This window comes from Haliotis rufescens, unplaced genomic scaffold (assembly GCF_023055435.1).
Source record: "Haliotis rufescens isolate VD_foot unplaced genomic scaffold, xgHalRufe1.0.p SCAF_2, whole genome shotgun sequence".
NCBI classification, from domain to species: domain Eukaryota; kingdom Metazoa; phylum Mollusca; class Gastropoda; order Lepetellida; family Haliotidae; genus Haliotis; species Haliotis rufescens.
In genome coordinates, this window is record NW_025963890.1 from 34,574,658 (window position 1) to 34,590,598 (window position 15,941).

General features: G+C 39.1%; 1 protein-coding gene across 5 annotated transcripts; it reads right to left on the bottom strand.

The window, feature by feature from the left end:
• Positions 1 to 1,397: 1,397 nt before the first annotated feature.
• Positions 1,398 to 10,165, bottom strand: LOC124111906 (scavenger receptor class F member 1-like). 5 transcript variants are annotated; one of them, XM_048399839.1, is made up of 5 exons: positions 9,986 to 10,165; positions 9,197 to 9,601; positions 3,992 to 4,042; positions 2,560 to 3,504; positions 1,398 to 2,297 (listed from the first exon to the last, which is right to left on the bottom strand). In XM_048399839.1, the coding sequence occupies exons 3-5, from the start codon at positions 4,023 to 4,025 to the stop codon at positions 2,221 to 2,223; spliced, it is 1,056 nt and encodes a 351-aa protein (XP_048255796.1). In that variant the 5' UTR covers positions 4,026 to 4,042; positions 9,197 to 9,601; positions 9,986 to 10,165; the 3' UTR covers positions 1,398 to 2,220. The 5 variants fall into 5 exon arrangements, with proteins under 5 accessions (XP_048255796.1, XP_048255798.1, XP_048255797.1 ...); XM_048399841.1 differs by lacking the exons at positions 9,197 to 9,601; positions 9,986 to 10,165 and adding exons at positions 5,168 to 5,342; positions 7,770 to 8,447 and having other exon boundaries at positions 2,560 to 3,453; XM_048399840.1 differs by lacking the exons at positions 9,197 to 9,601; positions 9,986 to 10,165 and adding exons at positions 5,168 to 5,342; positions 7,770 to 8,446.
• Between the last annotated feature and the right edge of the window lie 5,776 nt (positions 10,166 to 15,941).

The following is a 15,941-nucleotide window of genomic DNA, read 5'->3' on the forward strand; positions in this document are numbered from 1 at the left end:
CTGAGCTCTGTCTTTTTATATAACATATTGCAGTGTTTTGAAATCACAACTTGGCAGGGTCAATGGCTCGTCAGCGCTTAAATGGTCATTGTATTTTAAAGCAATCAACCAGGTCAAGTATTGCTAGTGACGTGTATTGTGAAATGTAACTGAACCATAACCCAAATAACATCTTCTGAAACATGTCCATATTCATGTAACTCTCTATCAAAAGCAGCTTCGGCCGTACGATTCCGAATATATCATGAGCATGCGTTTATCAATCACTATCAAACAGTGATGTGCCAGGTGTTCGCGAAAAAGTGAGCGTATCCTGTCCCACCGGTGGCATCCGCACAAACACATGCAAAGGTAAGTCAATTGTTCATCATACTTATCACGTATGCGTCAGGACAACTGTTGAGGCTCCAAGTGTAAAAAATCCGATTGTAATATATATTTGTGTATTATGTTGTTGAAATTATTTTTGTACCTCTGATGCCGCTGATAGAGGCATGAGTGTAAATAAAAGTTCAGCTCAGTTCAGGTAGCCTTGCATGCGCAGTGGTTGGTCTTATAATTAGCATGTGGGTACTTGTACCTATAGTTGATATAACTTTATAGCTTATAGGCTTTCTGATTTACAACAATAGAAGCTATAAAACGTTTGGAAAATTGAACAAACACTGACATGAAAGTGTACCTTGTTACATTTGTCATTTGTATTTACTGTAACAGTATTCAATACTAAAATACAACAAATTGGTTTAAATTAGGAACATATTTGTTTATGTATCAAGTTTATTGAAGTCTCCAAGTTGAAATTAAAAGTGTGAGTGGTGTTACGTTACAGTCATAATTGTTCCAGCTATGTCACTGCGCCCCAGCTGTCTGGATCAGTTTTCGGAGAAAGGCTGATTTGACACCCCAAAGACACTGTACAAAAAATAAATTTTAGAGTCGGGTTTTCGCGATAAATCTTGAGACCTATCCCCATTTTATATCGGCTACCAGTTACAAGTAAATAAACTTCTCGACAGCAAGGGATGATATCTATTATAGTGGAGCCCCGTTAACCCGGACACAATTCCCACTGAATTCGTCCGGAGTAAACAAATATCCGGATCAACGAATCATTGTCAATGAGTATTTTCTTTTTTATTTCGAGGTTTCCTTGTATATGAAACAGACAGATTTTATAAGCATCTTGGTGACAAAGTAAGGTGTCCAGTGACAGTGGAGGGTACATGACTGATAATAGGGTTGCGAACACGAATTACCATGAGGCTTTGGGTTGTGTTGATACAGCAGTTGATATATATGTGACATGTACGGGCTTCATTACTAGTACGCTCTCTTATGACTCCAGACAACACCCTGCTTAAGGAATTATGTAGAAATAAAGATCAACAAAGTAGCTGGAAATACTATTTATTTGATCAATAAATGATAAGAAACTTAAGAACAAATACATCATCTTTACAATATCTTTTCAAGAATAAAAACAACAAGAACTTTTCCATAATCATAAGAAATTTCTGCTCAAAGAAGAGTACATTGTACACAAATACGGGAAATGGTCTAAGTCAAAATAGGAAGTTGCATCGGACATTATGTTGGTTATGTTTGGAAGTTTTACTCAGGTCCTCAATGCTGTTACCGTGATCAAACTTGTACTCCCGAGCAGAGATTCCAACTCATGCGAACAAAAGAAAGAGATGAGCAAGGGTGGGAGGAGCATAACTGTTGCGCAGGGGGATGCCTATATCTTGCCTAATTGCCTGTCCCCAAGTTCCACATAGATGCTATCTATGAGGAAGTCAAGCATGTTTCTTCAATAATCTTCAGATGGCATTTGATTTCATTTTTGACATCTTGTCAGGCACCTTTTAAGATACAGATGTAACTATATCTATGGTCACCTCGTTTAGTGACCAATGACCCATGGATCGAAGAATGACGTTTGTCGTGTGGGCTAGTTGTGTACAGAGAGAAAATTAAATGTTTTGACAAACTCTAACTTGGTTCTTTGTTTAGCTTACAAATGAGCCAAGCAAATACTTTTGAGTTTTTGAGAATTACTAACCTCTTTTCTATCTCCTGTCCCTCTTAAACCCCATGGCAAGCAAGGGGTCATTTGTAAATAAACATTTACAGTGGGTAATAACACTAATACATTCATGGCAGGCAATAGATATTGCAACTGACTAAACAATCACCCTAATTAGTTGCGTATCTAGTTTACTGTTTAAAATTCAAACTGAAAACAACTACTGTAACCACAACCAGTGCATCATCCCCAGGCCTGCATGATCCACCTGCAAGAGAATATTTGTATTGCATTAATGCATTTGTATGTACATGAATATGTTTATGATGATGTGCCGAAGTACAAACACAAAAGTCTTTTTAAAACAAAAACTGATACAATTGATGGAAAGCACTATCCACTGTTATATTGTGTTACATGACTTTCATGAAAAATGTGAATGAAAACTAACTTCAAAGAATGTCTAAAAAATAACTAACGTTGACTTTCTTATGCAAAGAGGTTTTTGACTGAATGTGCTAGTTGCTTACTTGTATTTACGTCGTCCTCATCTGGACACTCCTGAGAGTCATGTGTGATGGGCAGACATTTGACGTCGCATTTATCTTTACATCGACATGGCTCATGCGTCTCAAGGCATCCGTCACAAGCAGTGCCACAGCGGTTCTCACAGTTGTCTTCATGGTAACCGAGTTGGCAACTCCTGCATTTTCCATCTCTATCACATGTCTTCCTGGAACACTTGGCACTACATGTTCTAGAGCAGTCAGTTCCCCAGTAGCCTTGCTTGCACCTGGAACATTCCCCAGTCTCTTGAGAACATGCCTCACAGTTACCAGGACACTTCAGCTTACAGTCGAGTGACATCCAGCCATCCACACAGCCCTGTCTGCAGACTGTAGACTTCATACTGTGGTCATAGAAACAGTCCTGGTCTCTACAGTGTCTGTTACACTGCTTATTGCAGTGATGTCCGTGAACACCGTGTTTACAACCTCGGGTACACTTATGGCTCCCGTATTGTTCACATGTTTCACCGTGACATCCCCCTGGACACCTGGTGTCACAACTGTCACCGGCCCAACCGTTCCTGCAGCCTCTAGCACATGAGCCGTCCCAGCCGTAGCATGAGTTGTTTTCACATCCATCACTGCACTTGTTTTCACACTTCTTTCCCCACCAACCGTCTTGACAGTTTTCCAGACAGTTTCCCGTCTTCCGGTTACAGTAGGGCTTGTCACCATGACTGTATCTACAGTTGGGAGGACATGTCTCTGTACACGTGGTGGCATGGTACCCAGCCCCACACTGTTTACATCTCCCTGTGTCCTTGTCACAGCCGCCGACGTCGCAGAAGCCGGAACATTTGTAGCTGCAACTGTCACCATGCCAGCCTCTCTTGCAGTCAGCGCAACGACCGTCGTCTGATGGCCAGAAACAGTTGGAATCAGTTGACGAATGATGTATAAAGAATACTGAAACAGATATAATATTGTTCATATTGGTTGGATGCCTAGATTATGTTTTGTCAAAATGGCCTTGAGGTGGTAACTAGAAATACTTTTATTACATATTAAGGACATTTCGATGCATTGTACTCGTATCGTCACTGGGTCAAATGTATCATGGACACACGTACATAATACAAACCAATTACAATAATAGAATATCATATTGCAATAAGTGTAACATTAAAATATGAATCCATAGATTTACGCATATCTAAAACAAAACCACGAATAAATAAAAATATTGCGTTTCCTATGCTTTTAAAATTTCATGGTGACTCACTGCAGATAAACTTCAATCAGTGAGCAAGTCTAGATCTCGCCTGACAACCATCCTGGCAAGAAAGACGGACAATGTATCAATCATTTAAAACTTAATGGAATTATTTCATGCATGACTTTAAAGAAACGTACTACACTTGTTTCAAGTGTCATTGACAGTTTTTGCACTTACACAGTACCGGCAGTGGGCTTCTCGTCACGTCCATCTTGATACAAGCATTTACTGAAACGGAACATATGGAATATAATAGACACCTTACCATCACAAATAGATCAACCACATCGAGGAATATTGCTCACGGGAATTAGCTTGAGGAAACTCCATATCGTTGATGCAAAATATCTCAATATCTACCGTCTACCCATATACAGCGAATACTACACTCATTCTCGTTAGATACCATTTTTACGAAACGAGTGGACTTTCTATGGTATCTGACCGAGCGAAAGTTCACGACTTCGAGCGAAGGTCACCGACGGAATAAGAAAGACAACCGTGATAAACTCAGCGTTTGACGCTAGAGATAGGTAATGTTATTGTTCATATTTTGGGATATTTTTGGCCACATAATCAGAAGTCAGGCACACTTCGGAGTTTTCGAATGATTTGTATCGGAAATGTTCACTTTAAGTGATCTGGTCGTGCAGTCGTGAACAAACAACTCCCGAAACGGTGCCACAAAATACGCTTCGAAGGGGACACTGGTGACACAACCGCATCATCCCAAATAAGCCTAGATATCGGACCAGATAGTTTAAGTTTACTTCATTTTACCACGCTTATCCTTTTACGTTAAATCAAATTGAAAGTTGCGAAAGTGGTCGGCTGCGTCACGCTTATGGGGACCCTCGATCTATTAATCGGTAGTCGTACATTGTAAATGGATATAGCTCGAATATATAATGTCTGTAGAAGCTCTATGCATAACGTATTTAGAATGCAAACCGAATTTGATACGTGTGGCCATCTTGTTTGGTTTAATGAAGTGTTTGTAAATATCTCTCGCTCTCACGAGATTGCTTCAGTTCTGCCTTGTAGTTGCAAAATGAATGACGTCTCGCGATTTTTTATAAATGAAAAAAGTAGTCCCAGTGTGACAGGTCACGGTTATCCAATCAAAACGAATAAAAAAAGGTCAACTTTGTACGACCACCTGTATCTTCACCACATGGGTAATCAATCCACATAGCAAACATTATCGGTTTTACGTGCATATCCATTTGAACTGTCAGTTCCCTGAGATGCTGCGTTTCAGGAGACACAATAGAAGGTTCTCAATTCACACCTCCATTAGATCCTTGCTGATATTCAAGTATCTTGCCCAAAGAAACATCATACGTAAATTACCTGTGTTTCAGTTTGGGACAGACAGAAGCCCTCGATGGGGCTCAAAGGGGCCAAAAGTCCAGGGGTCAAGTTTGCCGATCGCTGCCAATCACCCACTACTCTCCGCCGCCAATGTGCTTAACTTTAATTGATTAACTCACTGTAAAAGCAACAGCAGCAGATGGACTGGCTTGTACTGGAATGTGTAGATACTAGTATTAGTCATTTTTTCATGTATTGATGAAACATGTAATACATACACTATTCAACAATTGTCACATAATTCTCGTGTTCCGAATATATATCCTCGCCGTAATTTATCGCTTGCCGAATATTCGCTCTTGGTTCACACAACTTCTCTTTACATCTCTATCTACATGAATATACCATTGGAAATGGGTCCGCGATGTATTATGTCTGTGTAAGGTGCTACTAGGTGATCAGGTCGTTTCAATGTGTGTGCTGGCTGAATGTGTGGGGTCGTACGATGATATAAAGCTGATCTTAACAATTAGATAGTATATTTCGACCGTTATTTGGTTGCACATGATTACTATTGATTACTTAAATATACGTGTCAAATCGTATGGGAATGTGAAACTATTTAAGAAGGGTAACACCATCGTCGTTGTGTTGATTTTGGGATCGAGGTGAAGATGTGGACGATTATGAATTGTACCTTCAGTGGTAATAATTGACATCGCGAGTGGTTATCAAGCCCAGTATGGTATGGTGTTTTATCTATTCCTGGTCTGATTCAAAGAAGGTTTTATAATTCTTTAATAATGTCTTCAGTGTTTCTTCAGTGCATTTCTTTAATCGTCAAACATTTCATCACCTGATAGTACTTTTCTGTTGTAATTTCATCGTAATTTGTTGTTAACGATTTTCATATATGCATAAGATATTCATAAGATATACTTATATAACTACTAACACCCTAGACGCTCATTCGGTTGTTCACAGTCGATTTAATTGGTTAAGAAACCCTTAACAGCCTTTAGCTGTATTCTTGCCACTGAGACATAATTCAAAGTGTATTACTTTTATATAATACCCTTACACTTCTCTGTATATTTATATTCATAACAAATGTCAGCTGTCGTGTTTGTTCAAAGTAGCAGTGGTAGTCACTCGACGTGTTTTATCTCCTTAGCTATTGTATCAGTTTGACACCTGTAAGCGTATTTTGTATGAGTCACTGTGTTTGCATGACTTGTTCATGTAGCAGAATGACTAAGCACATCGTGTGAAGCTTTTGAAGATTCATTTATGTATTACATTCAGAATTTCACGCACTCGTGTGGATCCCGGGTAAGAAGAAAGGTCCCCACCCACCTATACTTGTCGTAAGAGGCGATTAAATTGATCAGTGACTTGGCTGAAAGCATGATAATCGCATCTCCATTGCGTGGGTCTATGATCATGGTACCAATCACTGGATTGTCGAAACCATACTGGATATTAACAGACCGCCGTAATATAGCTGGAATATTGCCGAGTGCGGTGTTAAACAACAAACAAACGACGTTCATACTAAACCTTATACTGGAAGAAAATAATTGTAAATATAGTTCTAAGCATGTGTCCATATAGCTATTTGAACACAAACTATAAAGTTATCACGTCTATAACTCAGAATTGTATTCATATCGATCGGTTTATCTTTTGACAAACATAGTTTGTAATCATCATTTCAAAGTGGGAAAGTAGCCACTGGCAATGTCCCAAACTGAGAGATATCCATTACATACTCTTATTTCTACAAGAACAATATGTGAGAAATGTGGTTTTTTTATACACCATCAATGTGCATAGACTCACTGCTTGTAACGTCTCAGAGAACTATGACAGACCATTTTCTCAGGAAACAATTCTCTGGGTATTATGATGGAACGACATATGCTCACTTATCCTCGCGAACTTGATGAGTTGTTTGCGTTGGGATGTACAAATATACTGAACATTGTGATCAAGCATCACTTTTTCAATTTCTCAAACAAAAGAATCACCAGTGCAGTGAGACGAACAGTGTGCTCAGCGATGTCATAGACGTTAATAATAGCGTCGGCCAAAAAGGATCTACCGTTGTGGGAGTCCATCTGTACAGAATCGTCAACACACCAAGCCATTTCACTGTGTTTTATATACCAACCGTTAAAAATGATGCCAACGGCGGCAATATTTCAGGTAAATGTCTCGATTGTATAAACACAGCCCTAGACGATAATTACAAATTGCCAACCTATACTTTCTTTTGCAGCTTAGTTTATAATAATCTAGGAAATTATTTTTACCATGCGTTACACTCGTTTACGATGAAATGAAGCATATGGATAAGACAGCGAATAATTAGCTCAAAACATTTAGAACAAACTTATGTCAACCAGAATATCGACTTATTTTATTACGATGACGGTGTCAATATTAGTTTCCTTGAAAACATTATTAGAAGCAACTCTGAGAAGCTTATAGATTTTGGGTGTTTTCGGAACAGTGTGAAGTTACTAAACGGGCCATGAATATGCCAAGTCAATACATATTGATACATATTATCGTTGGAAGGGTACGTAACTGAACAAAATTAATAAATATACAGGAAATAGTGAAATGTGTAACTCACCGCCTTAATTAAGGAAGTACCGCAAGTCACCTGCACTTTCATAAATTGAAAACTTCCATGGCAGATGATACTTAGTCTGGCGTATCTCCCGAAACAGATTCCATTGGGCCGTTAGAGGCAAAATAGTGATGAAAGTTATATGAATCGATCACTGAAAATCAGGGATGACACCGGGTATCACGATAAGGGTAAACATGTCCTGCTTTACCGGCAGCACGTGTTACTCACACAGTTTTCATACCAGAAGTGTGTGTTTGTTGCCTTACGCAACACCAAGGAATACTCATCTGTAAAGCATATTGCATCAGACATGTACTTTATCACATGTCCCATACAAGGTTCATGTAAAGGTTATCTCTACCGTTGATATATGACGCAAAGCACTTACAATGATACTGCGTATATACAAATCGGTCATGGTGACTTTAACTTCGCGTTCAAGATCATTGCACTTATATGTATATAGCGACGTCAATCGGTCATAAACAGGACAGAGGATAAACCAAATCTTGACATACGCATAGGAATATTAATTGAAATTGAAATTTGCTTGTGTACAATGTCCCATACAGAACTATCTATGTCCATACATGAATGTGCTCACTCAACTTCGTGAACTGCATGTCACTAACGTCCCGTGGCTGGTTGTCGATTATGTACAGATAGCCTTCCTATAGCTGGAATATTGCTGAGTGCGGCGCTAAACTAAAACGAAACAACAAAATGTCACTAAAATGGAAGTATATATAAGAATATATATATATATATATGTGTGTGCGTGTGTGTGTGTGTGTGTGTGTGCGTGCGTGCGTGCGTGCGTGCGTGCGTGCGTGCGTGCGTGCGTGCGTGCGTGTGTGTGTGTGTGTGTGTGTGTGTGTGTGTGTGTGTGTGTGTGTGTGTGTGTGTGTGTGTGTGACCTGAACTGCTGAAGTTCAACTGATTCACGCAATACATGCTCTGCTTTTTGTCGACTTTCCTAATTGAGATTTAAATATCAAATTGAGTAATCACATCTTTACCTTTACTTAATTATAATTTTCAAGGGATTACAAGAACAATAATATAGCTATGAAAATCCGTTTTTTTTAATAAAGTCACTGTTACTTCTAATTTATTATTTCTAACTTAATTGCAACAAAAATATGTCACAATATTGTATCAACACATGGAACCTTATGTCTCCTTAACTGAACTGTTGTTAAATGATAAAAACAAATGCTTGAGTCTCCGTTAGCCTATCAATGCATACCACCCCACCAATCTCCCTTATTTATATGTATTTTCCATTTTTTTTATTTTTTATAACAAATGTCTTAGTGTCCATGCCGTTGGTAATAGCAGTTTACAGGGATGTTCAACATCAACGCTTTTCTCAACATATGTTCTGTCATAACCTTTTATGGAAAAAAGCATAAGCATAAGCGTACTTCTAAAACTTTCACAGTAGTCGATGTCCAAACATTATGTTTGTACTTCAGACAAACGTGTTCAAATCCGCACAACATTCATCTTCGTCCATCTTGTTGTTTCCAAGGTGTGCAGCTATACAGATGTATGTTGGTTCTTCTGAATCAAAGGGTTATTGTGGTCTGTTTACTGGATGAAACCAATCATCTTTGCGTCGCTTCTCCGGGATATCTGCTTTAGGGTGATGCTTTGTCGTGCTCCATCTTCCCCCAAGGCCTCATTTTAAACAGATGAAATTAACTGTGGCACTGAGACCAGGTCAGTTTCACGTATCTTCAGTGGATTCATTATTAAGCGTTCCATTTCTATCCACTACGTCCATGGTCGAAGCATTCTGATCACTAGCAAGTTGATTTGTCTCCAATCTAAAAATACAAATACGTTGTCGTAATATTTAAGCACTCTGATTTATTAACGTAATAGTGAAATAGTGATGTTGATATTTACATTGTATGCACAAACCTTTAATTGTCAGTTTATTAAAAGTAAAATTAATAACGTTAAATGTTTAATGTGTGGGTGAGTGAGTCAATCAGTCAGTCATATTTAATCAACACATACATACATTGAAATATCTTTGTACATGTTCCTTTCAAATATTTGACATTTTATGCACAAACCTTTAATTGTCAATGTATGAAAAGTAAAATTATAACGTTAAATTTTATTTGACGTCATATTTCATCAGCACATATTCATGGACATATCTACATACATTCATAGTTCATTTTAAAGTTCGGATTTCTTACTTTCATCTCCTCCCTTTACGACATTACATGCCACGCCCTGCTCCAGACACATCGTGTGGCGTTCCTCCCCACATCCGCAAGCACCATCCGCCTGGAGACATCTCTCACAGTCAGTCCCACAATATGTCTGGTGCAGTCAGTCCCCAAGTAGCCTTGCTTGCATCTGAAACATTCCCCAGTCTCTTGAGAACACGCTTCACAGTTACTAGGACACTTCAGCCTACAGTCGAGAGACATCCAGCCATCCACAAAGCCCTGTCTGCATACTGTAGACTTCATTCTGTGGTCACAGAAACAGTCCTGATCTGCATATCAGTGATGTCAGTGAAGACCGTGTTTACAACCTCGGGTACACCTATGGCTCCCGTACTGTTCACATGTGTCACCGTGACATCCCCCTGGACAACTGGTGTCACAACCGTCACCAGTCCAACCGTTCCTGCAGCCTCTAGCACACGACCCATCCCAGCCGTAGCTGGGGTTGTCTTCACATCCATCACTGCACTTGTTTTCACAGTCAGTCAGCCGACAAATTTTCAGACAGTTTCCTGTCTCCCGGTCACAGTGGGCTTGTCATCATTACTGAATCTGCAGTTGGGGGGACATGTATCTGTACAGTTGGTGGCTGTCGCCGATATCACAAACGCCGAAACATTTGTAGTTGTCATTGTCTCAATATCAGCCACTCTTGCAGTCAGTGCAACGAACGTCGACTGATGGCGAGAGACAGTTAGAATCAAAGAATACTGAAACATATATACTATTGTCCTTTTTTTCTCATACAAATGATACATTGATGTCTTTTGGGTTTATTGAACATGAGTCAATGTGCCAAACAAATATGCCAGAAGGTTCGGGGTTCGATCCCGGCCGCGCCATATCAAAAGACGTTACAAGTTTGAACTTGTTGTTACCCTGTCTGGCGCTCGGCATTGAGGGGCTAAAACAAGGACTGGTCGGCTCAAAGTCAGTATACCATGCATCTCACCAAAAGCTTGAATAATCGCTCACATTGAATGGCCCATCATCAAATAGGGGTGGTAGAATATTGGTTCATGCTGACTATCAGTATACAAAAAAACGCCACAAAGACACGACCTATTGGAGATGTCTACAAAAGGAAGGTCTTCTAAAGCGACATGAAGAAGCGTACAAGAGAAGAAGTAATTCCAGTCACAAGAATTATACAAGGAAGATGTTTTGGGTGAGAATTATCTTTTATTATGTCCTTCTTATGAAACCGTGTTTTATCAAATATGGCGACACCAACTTACTCCGCTTATATAAGTTTTATTATTGTTGGCAATAAAGATGTACAAAAAAGAAAAGAATAATATAAATTTATGAAAATCTAATATGTCTTGTCACCAGGTATCATTGTTATGCCATTCTGAGATCCAGCTTTAGGGCCATTGGCGACAGACCTTTTATTATAGATGCTCCCATGGCGATCCTGACTTTCAATATATGTACACGAGTGTCCTTTGAGTGTCATGTGCTTTTATGTATCTGAAAAATATTATAAATGTTGTACAAGTCAGTCTATATATAAAAATAAAATCGTTTCATAAATTTTCATACAAACTATGTCTGGTGTGAGATGGAACAGACTATACTACAATCCCCATTTGTTCGGCCAATTAACACCTGTGTTGCAACTGACTGCGTTTGAGCTCAAATGGGGTATTTAAGATTACTTTTCTTGGATGGATATATAACCTTTCATTCCTCCATAAAGAAGAGTACAAAGAAAAAGCAGAAAATAATAGATGAACATCTATCAGAACAACATATTACTTTGCATTATATATGCAGAATGGTAATGCTGATATATTGAGAGTTAGTTGAACACCGTTTTAAGCATTGGCTTGACATATTTAACACACACTCTTGCAAAGTCATTTGCATCTTTATCACATAGTCTGTAATCTGTTCTGCAAGACAACATGCATTCAGTGAGCTTTGCTGATTCCATACCATGCAGGTAGCAGCTAAAGTCGACATCACCGATATTGATCAACTCCATCCAGAGCTTATCCCGAATGTCACACGTACATTCACACTCAACAACTGCATTTGTCACTGGATCACGATACACAAGACCACATTTGTGGCACAGTCCTGTATCACACATGTCCTTTGCGGTGGCACACGTCCTTATCACAAAGTTAGGGTTCAGTCTCAGAGTTGGAGTCGTCTAAGGAGATTTGCCAGGCTGGATGGACATCATATAGTCGATGGATTCGACTAAACATCTGGAGTTCTGGATCAGCAGCAAGTCTCTGCCTCCAGGCAGAGACATGGTGAGATTTTAGAGCTTTACTCATTAATCGTTTCCATCTCTGTTTCCCTATGAAGATACCATTCCGCAGGAACGACAGCAGAGGATCCATGAGATTGTATTTGGATAACAATCTGATGACGTCTGGAACAAATCCTGATGATGAGGTTGTCAGGTGGTGAATGTAACACATCAGTCTGGTCATGAACAGCGGGTGAGGCAGGAACTTCGGGTTCATGTTGATGATGCGCTCCAGGAAATACAACTTTCTTTGATCTATATGGTATTCAATGGGTAGAACACCAAGAAGACTCAAGCAGACATCAGTACGGGTCAGTCGCGGCAAGTCTTGGATAGATTTTATGACATATCTGAACGATCTCTCCAGCATCAGCAACCCTTCCTTTGATAGATTTGACCACAGTTCTGATCCATACAGAGTCCTTGGGAGGTACATATTATTTACCACAATCAAGTTGGTTATAGGATTCAGGAACCTAGGATGAAACCTCGTGAAATCAGCGTTCTTACTCCTAACCTCAGGTTGACTGAAGCTTGAGTAACATGTTCAAGGGATGACATGTTGCCAGAGAGTACCAAACCAACATGTCTGATGGTGTTCGTCCATGGAATGGGTTCACTGTACAGCTTCAGTTCAGATCTGTGTTGAGTCCCCTTGCGGCAAGGGAATGATACAATCTCACTTTTGGAAGACGAAAATATGTACCGTCAGTCACAGCTGTAGTCCTCAGCTGTTTTCAACATTAATTTCAATGCTGACACTCTTGATGAAACAAGGGCTTGCGTCGGAGAACAGGTATTCAAATCCATAACTACAGCACCAAGTGTCGACTTCGATAGTTTCTGGCGTCAGTGTACAAGAAGTACAACTTCCCCGACAACACAACCTTGTCCTATTCCCTCTCTCATGGATACGGGTCTAGACCACATTGAGTCCACACACACACGGCTAACCATCTCTGTGTACATGTTGTCAAGCACTAGCCATAGAGACCCCTTGATTCCGAACTCGAATATCTTGTACTTAAGACCACTATACCACACCATGTCAAATGCCTTACACGTATGGCTTCGAATGGCGTCACAAACATGTCTACAATAGCAGACGACCTGGTTCATCAGATGACAAACCAAATTCACGATTCCATCCTTAACAGAAAAACAAAATAACAGATTACCATAGTAAAGATATGTAGTACTGTCGCATTCCAATTGGCTGAATGTGTGTGTGCTCTTACCCCGACGTCATCAAGTTTTATTCTCTAGTGAGGATATAACAATGACTGAATTATGACAGAACACGACACCTTAACAATCAGATAGCAAATCATAGCCTTTATTTGGTTGATCCTGATTATACTTGATTTATCCCCAATATACGTATCAAATTGTATTGGAATATCAACTTAAGTAAGGTAACACTGGCGTCGTCTTGTTTGTTGTGTGATCGAGGTGAAGATATGGATGATTACAAATGGTACCTTTCGTTGAAATACTCGTCATCGCGATGAAGTGGTTATTAAGCCCAGCATGCTGTGGTGTTTATCCACTCCTGGTCTGATTTAAAGAAGGGTTTAAATACCTAAATACCATTTTCAGTGTTTTCGGACAGTGCATTACTTTACACATGAATACATTTTATGACTTCATCTCCTGATGTGATTTCATTTCACTATAAATTGTGTTTTTTGCGCGCAGTTTAAGATACACTTGCTAACACTTTATAGACTCTCATTTTTAAGACGCTGATTTTTAAAGTCCATTTAATGTGCTGAGATATCTGCCTTTGTGTTGTATCCATTTGCTACCGTCACATGTGTCAAAGAGCATTATTTCACAGTGCATTTGTAAGTGCAGTTTCATTCAGTGTATTTCGGCATGATTTTCCAGGCAATTTGTCGCCTGCAATCTTATTTTGCATGAATCACTTTGTGATTACATGTGAGGTTTAGTTTGTGTCATGTCCTTGAGTACCCTGTGGGGGATATGTCTATGGAGCGGAGGTGTGAAGTATTAGGTATTAAAGGTCCCAATCAACCCATGCTTGTCCTAAGAATCGATCGGGCGATCGGATCGGGGACTTGGTTGATAGCATGTCATCACGTCTGAATTGCGTGGATAGTCTGAATTGCGTGCTCATGATTTAAGTATTTGATTGCCTCGATCAGACTCGATTACTTACAGACTGACGTCATACCTAGAATATTGTTGAGTGTGGTGAAACAAGTAACAAGAAAACAAATATCGAAACAAAAGAACAAACGACGTAAGCCTACTGATCGTGTTATGGAATATTGCAAATACACTAAATATTGTTATCAACCGTCAACCGACATCAGCGTCGATCGACAATAACAATATCGGACAAGATATCTCTGCCTTCATGGAAGTCCATCTGTATAGAATCGTTAACACGTTGAGGGTCACCATCTAGTCTTTTCACGTTCAAATGTGATGGCAACGGTTACAACATTTCAGGTAAAATACTCGTATGTTTATACACTAGCCTCAGCGTTAAAGTTATGGGTATTATGGCGGTGTTCTGAATTTTGCACACGACGTACACTCACGGACACTAAAATGATAATCTATGACAAAACAATTACCGCCAAAAGTGGGAGGACTTCTTTTACATGTTTAGACGACAGAACGCACGGGTAGTTCTCTCCTGTGCTGTCTGTTTATGTTATGTCCTGTGCATTATGATTGTGATCTCTTTTTACTGTTAGGTGTTTGCTGCATAATAGGTATATCAACTGAGATTTGCTTGCGTCGTCTACATGTTGCATCGTCCAACACGGTATTATTTATTGCTATCCATGTATGTGCTGACGTGCTCTTGTGTGTGTGGTGACTGTGTCACATTTTTACGTTGGTTCACATCACGACTCGAAAAAATGTTTTTTAAACATTCAGAAACTACTTTATATTTTCATAAGATGAAACTTTGCTTTAAATCATAATTAGGGATCATACATGAATATAATTATATGTTGGTGTCACCTGATTTGTTGAAGTTAAGCTGATTCCTTTGTTGATTCAAAGAATTTCCAAAACTGAGATTTTTAGATTGAGATGAGTTCTGTTCACATCTTTACCTTTACTATTACATGAATGTTCCAATGCTTAGAATGCAAATGATATATCTATGAAACTCCCTCTTTGAAGAAAGCAACTTTCACTTCTGACTTAGCATTTTATTACTTAATTGAAGTCCAAATGTGTAGAATATTAACACATATAAGTCTTAAGAACATTATGCATCCTTTACTGAACTGCAAGTACATTTAATGATAAAATATGAAATGTCAATGCAAGAGAAAAACCAGTCTTGTTCAAACAGATTCCATTTGGCGTAAGGGGCAAAATACCTGAGAATATTGTATGAATGGACCACTGAAAATAAGGGATGTATAGATTCTTTACTTCTCCATAGACCACCGTCAGTGCTACAAGAGCAAACATACAGTACCGAGAGATAAATATAATATGTACATCAAGAAGGCTGTGTGCATTTAGATTTAGCATCCAAATTAAAGTGGTAAATACAAATAAAACATATTTTGATGAACGTTAAAGCTCGTTTGGTTTAGTTGTTGAAAATAGGCTTTTTAATGAAAACTCATTTGACCAAGTTAAATATCTGCTAGGAAT